At 42.4% G+C, this 13,562-nt stretch overlaps 1 protein-coding gene across 1 annotated transcript; it reads right to left on the bottom strand.

Moving 5' to 3' along the window:
• Positions 1-13,160: 13,160 nt before the first annotated feature.
• On the bottom strand, positions 13,161-13,562 carry LOC138898412 (uncharacterized). Its single transcript, XM_070184478.1, has one exon. The coding sequence runs from the start codon at positions 13,560-13,562 to the stop codon at positions 13,161-13,163; it is 402 nt and encodes a 133-aa protein (XP_070040579.1).

Here is a 13,562-nt window from a genome sequence, read left to right as displayed (position 1 = left end):
GTTGTTGAAATTACACTGCCAATATATGTTTCTAGGAATGTTGTAGTGATATCCTTGTGAATCTGACCACTTTGCCGGATTTGAAAAAATGGCTATTTTTATAAAGTGGGCGTTTATACAATTGTGACTATGTAGTTAGTGGTCATGAGTGCAAACTAATTAAAGAGCTAAGATTGTATATAGTCTGGCCTTATTGAATCAAATAAAAGTAGGCCCATTTACCTTTAAAGAACAAAATTACCCCTCTTATTCGATATAGATAATTGGGCCAAATGAATCCATTTCATTGGCCCGTTTTTAATAATAATTCAGCTAGCCCATATCTTTTAGTAATTCCAGCTGGGCCAATAATATTTTAGTCCACTAGCTTCCCATTCTTTAATGAATCATTAAACTAACTCAATGCCTTGTAATAGCCTTGACTAAACACACACACACACACATATTATATATATATATATATATATATATATATATAGAGAGAGAGAGAGAGAGAGAGAGAGAGAGAGAGAGAGAGAGTAAACTAACCTCGATAAAAATCAGATTTTTCTTTTATGAGATAACTTAGTCTCTTTTATAATTAATTTAAACGGTAGGCAATTAGTAGGCGTGTTGTAACTTCATGGAATCGCTTGTGTAGCGTGATGTTTAACATTCAATAAATTAATTTAATAATCTCATGCCATACCCCATTAGTTTTAGTTAATTTTTAATTTAATTAATCCTTTGCTAAAATCGCGAATTCGTTTGCGTAGCGCGATAGTTGATTTTTAATAATTTTCAAGAATTAATATTTTCAAATGTAGTAATTTCTCAAAAGTACCACAAATAATTGATTGTCATGATCTGCTTGCGAGGCGCAATTATGATAAGTTAATTAATTTTGTTTTTTCGATCACGTATTCGCTTGCGTAGCATGGTTATGACAGTGAAATATTATCCAATTTTATTTTTTAATAATCAAGAAATAAAAGTGGATAGGCAAAACATAAAAATCATATAAATTACAGTTTTGTCCAAAATTAAGTCAAGCCAAATATAGTCAATAAAGCAACCGTGCTAGAACCACAAAAGTCGGGGAATGCCTTTGTCACGACCCAAAAACCTAACCTATCGTGATGGCGCCTATCGTGGAACTAGGCAAGCCGACTCATTTCCAAACAAAACCGATATTTTCATTTCAAAGATAATTTCAATGTTATTTAACATAAAACCTTTATCTAAGGAATTCAAATCAAAGAAACCAAAAGTGCGAAAAAGAAAAGCCCGACATCGGGGTGTCACTAGTCATGAGCATCTACTACAATCTGTCTAACAACATCAAGGCTAACTCAGCCTGAAAAAATAGCTAAATACAACTAGAGGAAGATAAGAGGGAGAAGAGCAGGGGGTGCGATCGCCAAACAGCTACCTTGCTATCTCTAAGAAAATCTGCAACCAAAATACTCAATAACCGCTACCGTGTCCAGCTACGCCTGAATCTGCACACAAGGTACAGGGAGTAACGTGAGTACGCTAACTCAGTAAGTAACAACAATAAATAAAGACTAAGAAGTAGTGACGAGCAATAAATCATATAACGTTCATATCAGGAAATCTAAGTAAAATACCACATGCTTTTAAAATCAGGATTTGAATCAAAACATCTTGTTTAAACCCAGTTCCAGTAAAAATTATTTAAAGATATTTTTCAGCAATTTTCAAACAGAGAAAAATGCAAAAGTGAGCAAAAATGATGAAATCATAAATAGCCCCTCGGGCAAAAATATCACTCATATACAGCCCCTCGGGCAAACCTCACAGTCACTCTTGCCACTCAGGCATACCTCACAATCACTCTTGCCACTCGGGCATACCTCACAATCACTCATGTCTCCCAGTCACTCAGCACTTGGCACTCGCACTCAGTAGGTACTTGCGCTCACTGGGGGGTTGTACAGACTCCGGAGAGTCTCCTTCAGCCCAAGCACTATAATCTGCACGGACAACTCATGTGTTGTACGGATAACTCACGTGCTATAATAATAAAGTATGTTGCAGGCGGGCAGCCCCGATCCACACTCATCCTCACAAATCAGGCCCTCGGCCTCACTCAGTCATAAACCTTTCAAGCCACTCGGGCATTTCAGTAAAATAGGGCATTCGGCCCAAAACATTTATATGCATCAAAATAGAGTCATAAAACTAAGTTATGCAGTAAACAAGTATAAACATGACTGAGTATAGATTTTCAATCGAAATCAATGAGAGGATAGTAAGAAAAAGCCCCTAAGGGTCCAAACAGTACTGGCGCAAGCCCCAAACATGGCATTCAGCCCAATTTACAGAAATTCTTTCTAAAACATATAAGTATCATATAGTTTCAACAAAGTATGCAACTTTACAGTCGCTACAGGACGGAACAAGTCACAATCACCAATAGTGCAAGCCCATACGCCCGTCAAGTATTAGGGCTCAAGTAACTTACCTCAATGAAATCCCCTTGATTCCATCTTCAAATCTCTCCCAAAAGCTCCAAAAACCGAATAGAAATCGTGAAGAATGCACCAAAATTGCGAAGGGTTCTATTTATGGTTTCTGTCTAGTTTTTTTGCACATGCGGCCATTTTCTCGCACTCGCGCGACCGCACTTGCGGTCCAAGGAGCCGTACCTGTGCAACTCACTTAATCCCCCAGATTTCGCACCTACGGACACCTTTCTCGCACCTGCAGACTCACATCTGCGGCCCCTGGTGCGCATCTGCGAAACCAGCCCAAAATTCTCATCTCCGCATCTGCGCTCAAGGCCTCGCACCTGCGGGCTCGCAGATGCGGCCAATTATTCACACCTGCATTCCCAACCTTGGCCCAGCGTCGCCCACACCTACGCACTCCCCATGCGCACCAGGGGCTTCGCACATGCAAGGCGTTCTTCCGCAGGTGCGAAAATAGCAGAAGCAGCACCTCCAGCTGCAAATTGCAACTTTGACAAATCCGTTAACCACCCGGAATCACTCCGAGGCCCTCGGGACCTCAACCAAAAATACCAACAAGTCATATATCAACATACAAACTTAGTCGAACCTTCGAATCAGTCAAAACAACATCCAAACACCAAATTACTCTCAGATTCAAGCCTAAGAACTTCTAAATTTCCGAATTCGGCAACTGATGCCCAAAATAACCAAACTACGTCCGAATGACCTCAAATTTTGCACACACGTCACAAATGATACTACGAACCTACTCCATCTTTCATAATTCCATTCTGACCCCGATATCAAATTTTCCACTGCCGACCAAAATCGCCAAATTTCCAAATTTCGCCAATTCAAGCCTAATTCTACCATGGACCTCCAAATCATATTCCGGAAGCCCTCCTAAGTCCAAAATCACCTAACGGAGCTAATGGAACCATCAGAATTCAAATCCGAGATCGTTTACATATAGGTCAACATTCGGTTGACTTTTTCCAACTTAAGTTTCTACTTAAGAGACTAAGTGTCTCAATTCACTCTGAAAGCACTCCGGTCCCGAACCAACTAACCCGATATAACATAATATAGCTGAATAACACAGAAAGAAGTAGAAATGGGGAAAACGGGGCTATAACTCCCGAAATGATCGGCCGGGTCGTTACATCCTCCCCCTCTTAAACATCCGTTCGTCCTCGAATGGGTCTAGAAACATACCTAGAGTGTCGAATAGGCGTGGATATCTGCTCCACATCTCCCGCTCAGTCTCCCACCATCTGAGTGTAGCCCAGAAAACTAAAAGGTAGTGAATGAGACCCCATAAGTCTCCAAAATACCAGCAGTACGGAGTATCCTCTGGCACCTATCCAAAAGGTCCTGAGCATCCTCTCTCTCTGTGCCACTGAAAGGTGGTGGCTGGAGTCTCCCAAACCTCTCCAACCTACGCTGATCATCCTTAGGCATAGCAAGAACCACATAATCCTGAGCAACTACAACCGGCTGGGCTGGTGCTGCCTCAGGTATCTGTTGTCCCTGAATAACCTGCTCGGATGTGCGAGCGACGGGAGTCTGAGTGCCTCCCCTGGCCTGAGAAGTGGCTGCGGCCGTCGAAATAGAGACCGCCTGAGCAAGGCCAGTACATGCTGTCAGAATCTGAGCTAGGGCCTCTTGAAGGCCTGGAATCACAATAGGCACAGGTGGTGCCTGAGCTGGTGCATCAACAACTGGAACCTGGTCCTAATCTAGGACAACCGGTGGATCCGCAGGTACTGCCCCAGCTGTTGTACGGGCTGCACCTCTGCCCCTACCACGGCCTCTACCGCGGCCTCGGCCTCTCGCGGCCCTGGATGGTGGTACTGGTGGCTGGCCCTCCTGACTGGTAGTACGAGTCATCACCATTTGTGAGAGAATGAAACAACAGATGTTTAGTTACTAGAATCAACAAATTCGCACGACAAGAATTCAAGAATGTGACGTTTCCTAAAGGTTCTGCAGCCTCTCGAAGATAAGTACAGACGTCTCTGTACCGATCCGCAAGACTCTACTAAACCCGCTCATGACTCGTGAGACCTATGTAACCTAGGCTCTGATACCAATCTGTCACGACCCAAAAATCTAACTTGTCATGATGGCACCTATCATGGAACTAGGCAAGCCGACTCATTTCCAAACAAAACCGATAATTTTATTTCAAAGATAATTTCAATGTTATTTAACATAAAACCTTCATTTAAGGAGTTCAAATCAAAGAAAATAAAAGTGCGGAAAAGAAAAGCCCGACATCGGGGTGTCACTAGTCATGAGCATCTACTAACGCAGCCTGGAAAAATAGCTAAATACAACTAGAGAAAGATAAGAGGGAGAAGAGCAGGGGCTGCGATCGCCAAACAGCTACCTTGCTATCTCCAAGAAAATCTGCAACCAGAACACTCAATAACCGCTACCATGTACAGCTACACCTGAATCTGCACACAAGGTGCAGGGAGTAACGTGAGTACGCCAACTCAGTAAGTAACAACAATAAATAAAGACTGAGCAGTAGTGACGAGCAATAAAGCATATAACGTTCATATCAGAAAATTGCAGTAAAATACTATATGCTTTTAAAATCAGGATTTTAATCAAAACATCTCGTTTAAACCCAAATCTAGTAAAAATCATTTAAAGATATTTTTTAACCATTTTCAAACAGAGGAAAATGCAAAGGTGAGAAAAAATGATGAAATCATAAACAGCCCTCGGGCAAAAACATCACTCATATACAGCCCATCGGGCAAACCTCACAGTCACTCTTGCCACTCGGGCATACCTCACAATCACTCTTGCCACTCAGGCATACCTCACAATCACTCATGCCTCCCAGTCACTCAGCACTCGGCAGTCGACACTCGTCACTCGCACTCAGTAGGTACCTGCACTCACTAAGGGTGTGTACAGACTCCGGAGGGGCTCCTTTAGCCCAAGCGCTATAATCTGCATGGACAACTCACGTGCTATAATAATAATGTATGTTGTAGGCGGGCAACCCCGATCTACACTCATCCTCACAAATCAGGCACTCGGCCTCACTCAGTCATAAACCTCTCAAGCCACTCGGGCATTTCAGTAAAACAGGGCATTCAGACCAAAATATTTATATGCATCAAAATAGAGTCATAAAACTGAATTATGCGGTAAACAAGTATAAACATGACTGAGTATAGATTTTCAATCGAAATCAATGAGAGAATAGTAAGAAAAAGCCCCTAAGGGTCCAAACAGTACTGGCGCAAGGCCCAAACATAGCATTCAGCCCAATTTACAGAAATTCTTTCTAAAATATATAAGTATCATATAGTTTCAATAAAATATGCAACTTTACAGTCACTACGGGACGGACCAAGTCACAATCCCCAACAATGCATGCCCACACGCCCGTCACCTAACATGTGCGTCACAAAAAATAGTAGAATGATACAAAAATCCGGGGTTTCGTACCCTCGGGACTAGATTTACAATCGTTACTTACCTTAAACCGATCAAATTTCTACCCCGCAATGCTCTTGCCTCTGAACTTGGCCTCCAAATGCTCCGAATCTATTCACAATCAGTACAATACCATCAATACGCGCTAATGGAATGAATTCCACAAGAAAAGCTACAAAATTAGACCAAAACCCGAAATTGGCTCAAACCCGGCCCCCGAGTCCACGTCTCGAAATCCGACAAAATTTACAAAACTAGAAAGATCATTCATTCAAGAGTCTAACCATACTAAATTCATCAAAATCCAACATCGTTAGGTCCTTCAAATCCTTAAATTACTCTCCAAAAATTCCAAGCCCTAACCCCTCATTTTCACTAATGACCATGATTAAACAATGGAAAATCACCATATATACAAGTATTAGGGCTCAAGTAACTTACCTAAACGAAATCCCCTTGATTCCCTCTTCAAATCTCTCCCAAAAGCTCCAAAAACCGAATAGAAATCGTGAAGAACGCACCAAAATCGCGAAGGGTTCTATTTATGGTTTCTGTCTAGGTTTTTCGCATATGCGGCCATTTTCTCGCACTCGCGCGACCGCACTTGCGGTCCAAGGAGCCGCACCTGTGCAACTCACTTAATCCCCCAGATTCCGCACCTGCGGATAGCTTTCTCGCACCTGCAGACTCACATCTGCGGTCCCTGGTGCGCATCTGCGAAACCAGCCCAAAATTCTCATCTCCGCATCTGCGCTCAAGGCCTCGCACCTGCGGGCTCGCAGATGCGGCCAATTATTCGCACCTGCGTTCCCAACCTTGGCCCAGCATCGCCAGCACCTGCGCACTCCCCACGCGCACCAACGGCCTTGCACCTGCGAGGCTTTCTTCCGCATGTGTGAAAATAGCAGAAGCATCAGCTCCTGCTGCAAATTGCAACTTCGATAAATTCGTTAACCACTCGGAATCACTCTGAGGCCCTCGGTACCTCAACCAAAAATACCAACAAGTCATATATCAACATACAAACTTAGTCGAACCTTCGAATCACTCAAAACAACATCCAAACACTAAATTACCCTCGGATTCAAGTCTAAGAACTTCTAAATTTCCGAATTCTGCAACCGATGCCGAAACCAACCAAACCACGTCTGAATGACCTCAAATTTTGCACACACATCACAAATGACACTATGAACCTACTCGAACTTTCGGAATTCCATACCGACCCTGATATCAAATTTTCCACTGCCGACCGAAATCGCCAAATTTTCAAATTTCGCCAATTCAACCCTAATTTTACCATAGACCTCCAAATCACACTTCGGACGCACTCTTTAGTCCAAAATCACCTAACGGAGCTAAAGGAACTATCAGAATTCAAATCCGAGATCGTTTACACATAGGTCAACATCCAGTTGACTTTTTCCAATTTAAGTTTCTACTTAAGAGACTAAGTGTCTCAATTCACTCTGAAACCACTCTGATCCCGAACCAACTAACCCGATATAACATAATATAGCTGAATAATATAGGAAGAAGTAGAAATGGGGAAAACGGGGCTATAACTCCCGAACGACCGGTCGGGTCGTTACAATCTTACACCTTCTCCCCGGTCAACAGAATTCCTTACTCAGACTTTATTTTTTGCAGACCAATAATAATAAAGTCAAACCTTCCTTTGACTAGGGATTCAAATAAAAGGTGACTTGGAACACTCAAAAACTCAATTTCAAGTAGCGACTCTGTAAATAAAATAATCCTTATTCAAGTTTGTCATTTTAATTGAAAAAAATCTTTAACCCACAACAATTCATATACATATCATTTTGGGGGGTAGAAAAGGGGTGTGACATGAGTTGGATAGTCCCGCTAAGGGATCTTCACTCAGTTGGACTCAATTTTCAGATATGTTCTTAAGGGAGTATGTTCCTCAGAGTCTTAGAGACGCATGGCGCGCAGAGGTTGAGCAGCTGCGCTAGGGTTCTATAACCGTGTCAGAGTATGCGGTCCGATTTAGTGAGTTGGCTAGGCATGCACCAGCCTTAGTTGCTACTATTCGAGAGCGGGTTCACAGATTTATTGAGGCTCTCCACCCTAATATCATATTCAGTATGGCCCAAGAGCTAGAGATGGACATCACATACCAACAGGTGGTGTCAATTGCTAGGATATTGGAAGGTATGCGGACTCGGGAGAGGGAAGAGAGGGAATCTAAGAGACCCCGAGATTCTGGCACATATAATAATTCTCGTGCCCCAGTTGCAGCCCGTCATGGTAGAGATTATATGAGCCGTTCAATCCATTTAGCACTTCCAGCTTCTAGTAGTATTCCGGCTACTCCCAAACCTCAGGTTCCATATTATGCACCGCCAGTGTCTACTGTACCTCCTGTACGGGGTGCTTTCAGCGGGCAGTCTAGTCGATCAGGCCCGAGCCAGTCCCAGCAGCCACGTCCTCCGAGGTCTTATTTTAAGTGTGGTGACACTCGTCATATCATGAGAGATTGTTCCAGATTTAGGAGGGGTGCACCTCCACAGATTTCTCAGGCCCCACCTATTCCACAGAGCCCTCAGGCTTCTCAGGCCATGATTACTGCACCAGTTGCCACTCCACCTGCACAGCCAGCTAGAGGTAGAGGTCGGACAGTTAGAGGTCGCCCTAGAAAGGGAGGCAAGGCTAGATATTATGCCCTTCCTGCTAGGACAGAAAGTTGTTGAATCCGATTATGTTATCACAGGTATTATTATGGTCTGTCATAGAGATGCATTAGTCTTATTTGGTCAAGGCTCCACTTAATCTTATGTGTCATCTTATTTTGCCCCGTATTTGGGCGTATCCCGTGATTCCTTGAGTTTTTCTGTTTATGTATCTACACCCGTGGGTGAATTTATTATTGTGGACTGCATGTATCGGTCGTGTTTAATTGTTATCAACAGTTTTGAGACCAGAGATGATTTATTATTGCTCAGTATGGTGGATTTCGATATTATTTTGGGCATGGACTGGTTGTCGCCCTATCACGCTATTCTTGATTGTTACGCCAAGACGGTGAAGTTGGCTATGCCAGGTCTACCGCGGCTAGAGTGGAGAGGTACCTTAGATCATGTTTCTAGCAGGGTTGTTTCATTTCTTAAAGCTCAACGAATGGTTGAGAAGGGGTGCAATGCGTATCTGGCCTATGTGAGAGATGTTAGTATTTATACTCCTACCGTGTAGTCAGTTCCTATAGTAAGGGATTTTCCTGATGTATTTCCAGTGGATCTTCTGGGTATGCCACCCGACAGGGATATTGACTTTGGCATTGATTTGTTACCGGGCACTCAGCCCATTTCTATTCCACCATATCGTATGGCCCCAGCAGTTATAGGAGTTGCTTGATAAGGGCTTCATTCGGCCCAGTGTATCACCTTGGGGTGCTCCTGTCTTATTTGTGAAGAAGAACGATGGTTCTATGCGGATGTGTATTGATTATCGTCAGCTGAACAAGGTTACAGTAAAGAACAGGTATTCATTGCCACGTATTGATGTCCTATTTGATCAGCTTCAGGGTGCCAGGGTATTCTCTAAAATTGACTTGCGTTTAGGCTATCATCAGTTGAAGATTCGAGAACCCGATACCCTGAAGACTGCTTTCAGGACTCGGTATGGTCATTAGGAGTTCCTTGTGATGTCTTTTGGGTTGACCAACGCCCCAACAACATTTATGCTTCTGATGAACAGTGTATTTCAGCTTTATCTTGACTCCTTCATCATTATATTTATTGACGATATTCTGGTGTATTCCCGGAGTCGGGAGGATGATGAGGGATTTTTGGGTCATATAGTTTTGTGCGAAAGGATCAAGGTAGATCCGAAGAAGATTAAAGCAGTGCAGAGTTGGTCCAGACCGTCCTCAGCTATGGAGATCCGTAGTTTCCTTGGTTTGGCAGGGTATTATCGCCGATTTGTAGAGGGTTTCTCTTCTATTGTTGCACCTACGACCAAATTAACCCAAAAGGGTACTCCGTTCAGGTGGACCGAGAAATGTGAGGAGAGCTTCCAAAAGCTCAAGACAGCTTTGACTACAGCCTTAGTATTGGTATTACCTACAAGTTCAGGGTCTTATACTGTGTATTGTGATGTGTCGCGTATTGGTCTCGGCGCAGTGTTGATGTAAGACGGTAGGGTGATTGCCTACGCATCCAGATTGTTAAAAGTATATGAGAAGAATTATCCGGTCCACGACCTTGCGTTAGCAGCTATTGTTCATGCCTTGAAGATTTGGCGGCATTATTTGTACTGTGTCCATTATGAGGTCTACACAGATCACCGGAGTCTACAACATTTGTTTAAACAGAAAGATCTTAATTTGCGACAGCGGAGATGGTTGGAGTTGCTTAAGGATTATGATATCACCATTCTCTATCATCATGGGAAGGCCAATGTAGTTGTCGATGCCTTGAGTCGTAAAGCGTAGAGTTTGGGAAACTTAGCATATTTACTGGTAGCAGAGAGGCCTTTAGCCTTGGATGTTCAGGCCTTAGCCAACCAGTTTGTCAGGTTGGATATTTCTGAGCCGAGCCGAGTTTTGGCTTGTGTGGTTTCTCAGTCTTCTATTTATGATCGTATCAGAGGGTGTTAGTATGATGACCCTCATCTGTTTGTCCTTAGGGATACAGTTCAACACGGTGATGCCAAGGAAGTCATTATTGGAGATGACGGTGTATTACGGATGCAAGGTAGGCTATGTGTGCCTAATGTAGATGGTTTACGTGAGTTGATTCTCCAAAAAGCTCACTGTTCGCGGTACTCCATTCATCTGGGTGCTACAAAGATGTATCAGGACCTGAGACAACACTATTGGTGGAGGCGGATGAAGAAATACATAGTGGAGTATGCAGCTTGGTGTCTCAATTGTCAGCAGGTAAAATATGAGCATCAGCGGCCAGGTAGATTGCTTTAAAAGTTAGAAATTCCGGAGTGAAAATGGGAACGGATCATTATGGATTTCGTTGTTGGGCTTCCACGGACTCAACGAAAGTTTGATGCAGTTTGGGTGATTGTGGATAGGCTGACCAAGTCAGCTCATTTCATTCCTGTGATGACTACCTATTCTTCCGAGCAGTTGGTTCAAGTCTATATTCGCGAGATTGTAAAACTTCATGGCGTACCGGTATGTGTCATCTCTGATCGGGGTACATAGTTTACATCACGGTTTTGGAGGGCTGTACAGCGAGAGTTGGGTACTCATGTGGAGTTGAGTACATTATTTCACCCCCAGACAGATGGGCAGTACGAACGTACTATTCAGATATTGGAGGATATGCTTCGTATGTGTGTGATATATTTTGGGGGTGCTTGGGATCAGTTCTTACCACTTGTAGAGTTTTCTTACAACAACAACTACCAGTCGAGCATTCAGATGGCTCCGTATGAGGCCTTGTATGGTAGGCGGTGCCGGTCTCTAGTGGGTTAGTTCGAACCGGGCGAGGCTAGGCTATTGGGTACAGACTTGGTTTAGGATGCCTTGGAAAAGGTTAAATTGATTCAGGATCGACTTCGTACAGCCCATACACAACTTTGAATATCTCCTTTGTTCTAATACATTGAGATCACGGTACTATTTCTCCCTAATCAGACTTCCTACCACCTCTTAGTATATCGTTATAAAACTTGGTAAGCCATCCTACTCCAACTTCTCCAAGACATGTTACTTGGTAAGCCATGGGACTCCAACTTGCATTGTATTGGTCAGCTCATCCATAACCAGAGTAAACAAGTACATGTTAAACGTCAATTCTTAGTGTAAACCATGGTTATGAGAAACTCCTTTATATCTCTTACTATTGTTCTTACACTAGTGAAGGCTTCTTGTCAATATGAATTCATTTCTTTTCCAACACCCATCAAAAGGACATTTCTTGTTACTTTATCATATGCCTTTTCTCTTTAACAAAACAAAATCATATGCATTTCTAGGTAAATGAACTCTATGTGCAGATCTTTCTTCGTGTTGCAATAAATATCTATCAGTCTTCTAAGCAAAAATATAATCTTCATAGTAAATATAAATCCAAATTGGTTCTTCATCACCCAAGTCCGTGCTTTATCCATTTTTTCCAGAGACTACATAACTTTGAATATCTCTTTTTTTTCTAATACATTGAGATCGCAGTACTATTTCTCCCCAATCTGACTTCCTACCACCTCTTAGTATATCGTTATAAAACTTGGTAAGCCATCCTACTCCAACTTCTCCGAGACATGTTACTTGGTAAGCCATGGGACTCCAACTTGCATTGTATTAGTCAGCTCATCCATAACCAGAGTAAACAAGTACATGTTAAACGTCAATCTTTAGTGTGAACCATGGTTATGAGAAACTTCTTTATATCTCTTACTATTGTTCTTACACTAGTGAAGGCTCCTTGTCAATATGAATTCATTTCTTTTCCAACACCCATCAAAAGGACATTTCTTGTTACTTTGTCATATGCCTTTTCTCTTTAACAAAATAAAATCATATGCCTTTCTAGGTAAATGAACTCTATGTGCAGATCTTTCTTCGTGTTGCAATAAATATCTATCAGTCTTCTAAGCAAAAATATAATCTTCATAGTAAATATAAATTCAAATTGGTTCTTCATCACCCAAGTCTGCGCTTTATCACTTTTTTTCAGAGACTACACAACTTTGAATATCTCCTTTGTTCTAATACATTGAGATCGCGGTACTATTTCTCCCCAATCAGACTTCCTACCACCTCTTAGTATATCGTTATAAAACATGGTAAGCCATCCTACTCCAACTTCTCCGAGACATGTTACTTGGTAAGCTTAGGACTCCAACTTGCATTGTATTGGTCAGCTCATCCATAACCAGAGTAAACAAATACATGTTAAACGCCAATCCTTAGTGTAAACCATGGTTATGAGAAACTCCTTTATATCTCTTACTATTGTTCTCATACTAGTGAAGGCTCCTTAATGTCTACAATGATCCAACCAATTACAGTTTTTACTTATTCAATATCTGCAAAAGTTGTTCTTTCTGCACATCTAACAAACAAGATGAGATAATAACAGGTAAAGTTGAGTTAGGTCCCAAGAAAGCATACCTGAGGTGAGGTGGTAGCGGTTTCAATTCCAACTTTGGTGGCTCTTCTATCGATGGCTTAGCTAGAGGAAATTTTCTTTCTTCTAAGTGCAAAGGCTAAAATTCGAGCTCTTTTTTCCAAAACCCTTGGCCTTCAAGAGCCAGCACTCACTCCGCCAAGTCCTGTCCATTTACTTCATCTAAGTTTAAGAGACAGGCTACTAGAGGGTCTTTAGCGTTCAAGGTCTCATCTTCCTCCTCCAGAATGACATCCACGGCTTCTATTAGAGAGCAGTTAGCAAATTCACCTGGTCGCCGCATAGATTTCTGCACATTGAATGTTATCTCTTCATCATTTAGTCTCATTTTGAGCTTTCCAGTTTCACAGTCAATTAAAGCTCTCCCAGTGGCCAAGAATAGTCTTTCCAAAATTATGGGAATCTCCTCGTCAACCCGGCAGTCTAGAATGAAAAAATCTGTTGGGAACACAAACTTCCCAACCTGGACTAATACATCATCAAGGATACCAGAGGGCCTCTTCACTGTCCGGTCGTCTAGCTGTAGTAACAT

The sequence above is a fragment of the Nicotiana tomentosiformis genome, chromosome 9 (assembly GCF_000390325.3).
Source record: "Nicotiana tomentosiformis chromosome 9, ASM39032v3, whole genome shotgun sequence".
NCBI lineage: Eukaryota > Viridiplantae > Streptophyta > Magnoliopsida > Solanales > Solanaceae > Nicotiana > Nicotiana tomentosiformis.
This window is presented reverse-complemented; position numbering and strand designations above follow the sequence as displayed.